This window comes from Corvus brachyrhynchos, unplaced genomic scaffold (assembly GCF_000691975.1).
Source record: "Corvus brachyrhynchos isolate BGI_N302 unplaced genomic scaffold, ASM69197v1 scaffold158, whole genome shotgun sequence".
Classification (NCBI taxonomy): domain Eukaryota; kingdom Metazoa; phylum Chordata; class Aves; order Passeriformes; family Corvidae; genus Corvus; species Corvus brachyrhynchos.
The window spans coordinates 806,218-806,851 of NW_008239756.1; the positions used below are offsets into that span (position 1 = coordinate 806,218).

At 44.8% G+C, this 634-nt stretch overlaps 1 protein-coding gene across 1 annotated transcript in view; it reads left to right on the top strand.

Annotated features, from left to right (window-relative positions):
* Positions 1-252, top strand: part of UHRF1 (ubiquitin like with PHD and ring finger domains 1) — an 11,195-nt gene extending 10,943 nt beyond the window's left edge. The window contains exon 17 of the mRNA XM_017742473.1: positions 154-252. Within this exon, the coding sequence (XP_017597962.1) occupies positions 154-252 (99 nt within the window). The remainder of the gene's footprint in view (positions 1-153) is intronic.
* The last annotated feature ends 382 nt before the right edge of the window (positions 253-634 follow it).

Genomic DNA, 634 nt, shown 5'->3' on the forward strand with positions numbered 1-634 from the left:
GTTCCCAGCTGGAGTGCAGTGCTCTTGTTCCCTCCTCCTGCCTCGCACTGCTCTGGGCCTTTCCCAGGAATCTCGGGGCTGTCTCACTGTGCCCGGGCTGTGCCGGATGAGCCAAACTCCCCATCCCTGACCCCTGCTGGCTTCTGTCCCCAGGACTGCCTGGAAATAAAACAAAAAAATGGTAGTCTGTGTTTTCTCCCACGCCCCCCCCCAAATGATTTTAAGTCTTCCTTGGTTTTAAAAAAACTGTAAACTCCAAGGATTATCCTTTTGTATGTTCGTGGATTTTGTTTTTGTTCTCTATGTTGAACTTCTCATTTTTATTTTTTTTTTCATCCCCTCAAACCTGCCATTCATCAGCACAGAATTATTTGTTTCTAATGGACTGAAAGTGCTTCCGGTGAGGCTGCTAATGATGAGGAAAGCTCTCAGAGTGCCCCTGTGCCCCCTTTATTTTTATGTTTTATTCCAAAAATGGCTTTGTTGCTAGAACAATCTTCACTGTCTGGGGATTTGGCCATCAAGGTAGACTTGTGCATCACCTTGGCAGCATTTTGATACTCCATTTGTACAAGATGGTTCCTGGCTTTGTATCACAAGTGGTTTTTGCTATTTTTTGTAAGAACTGGGTTTT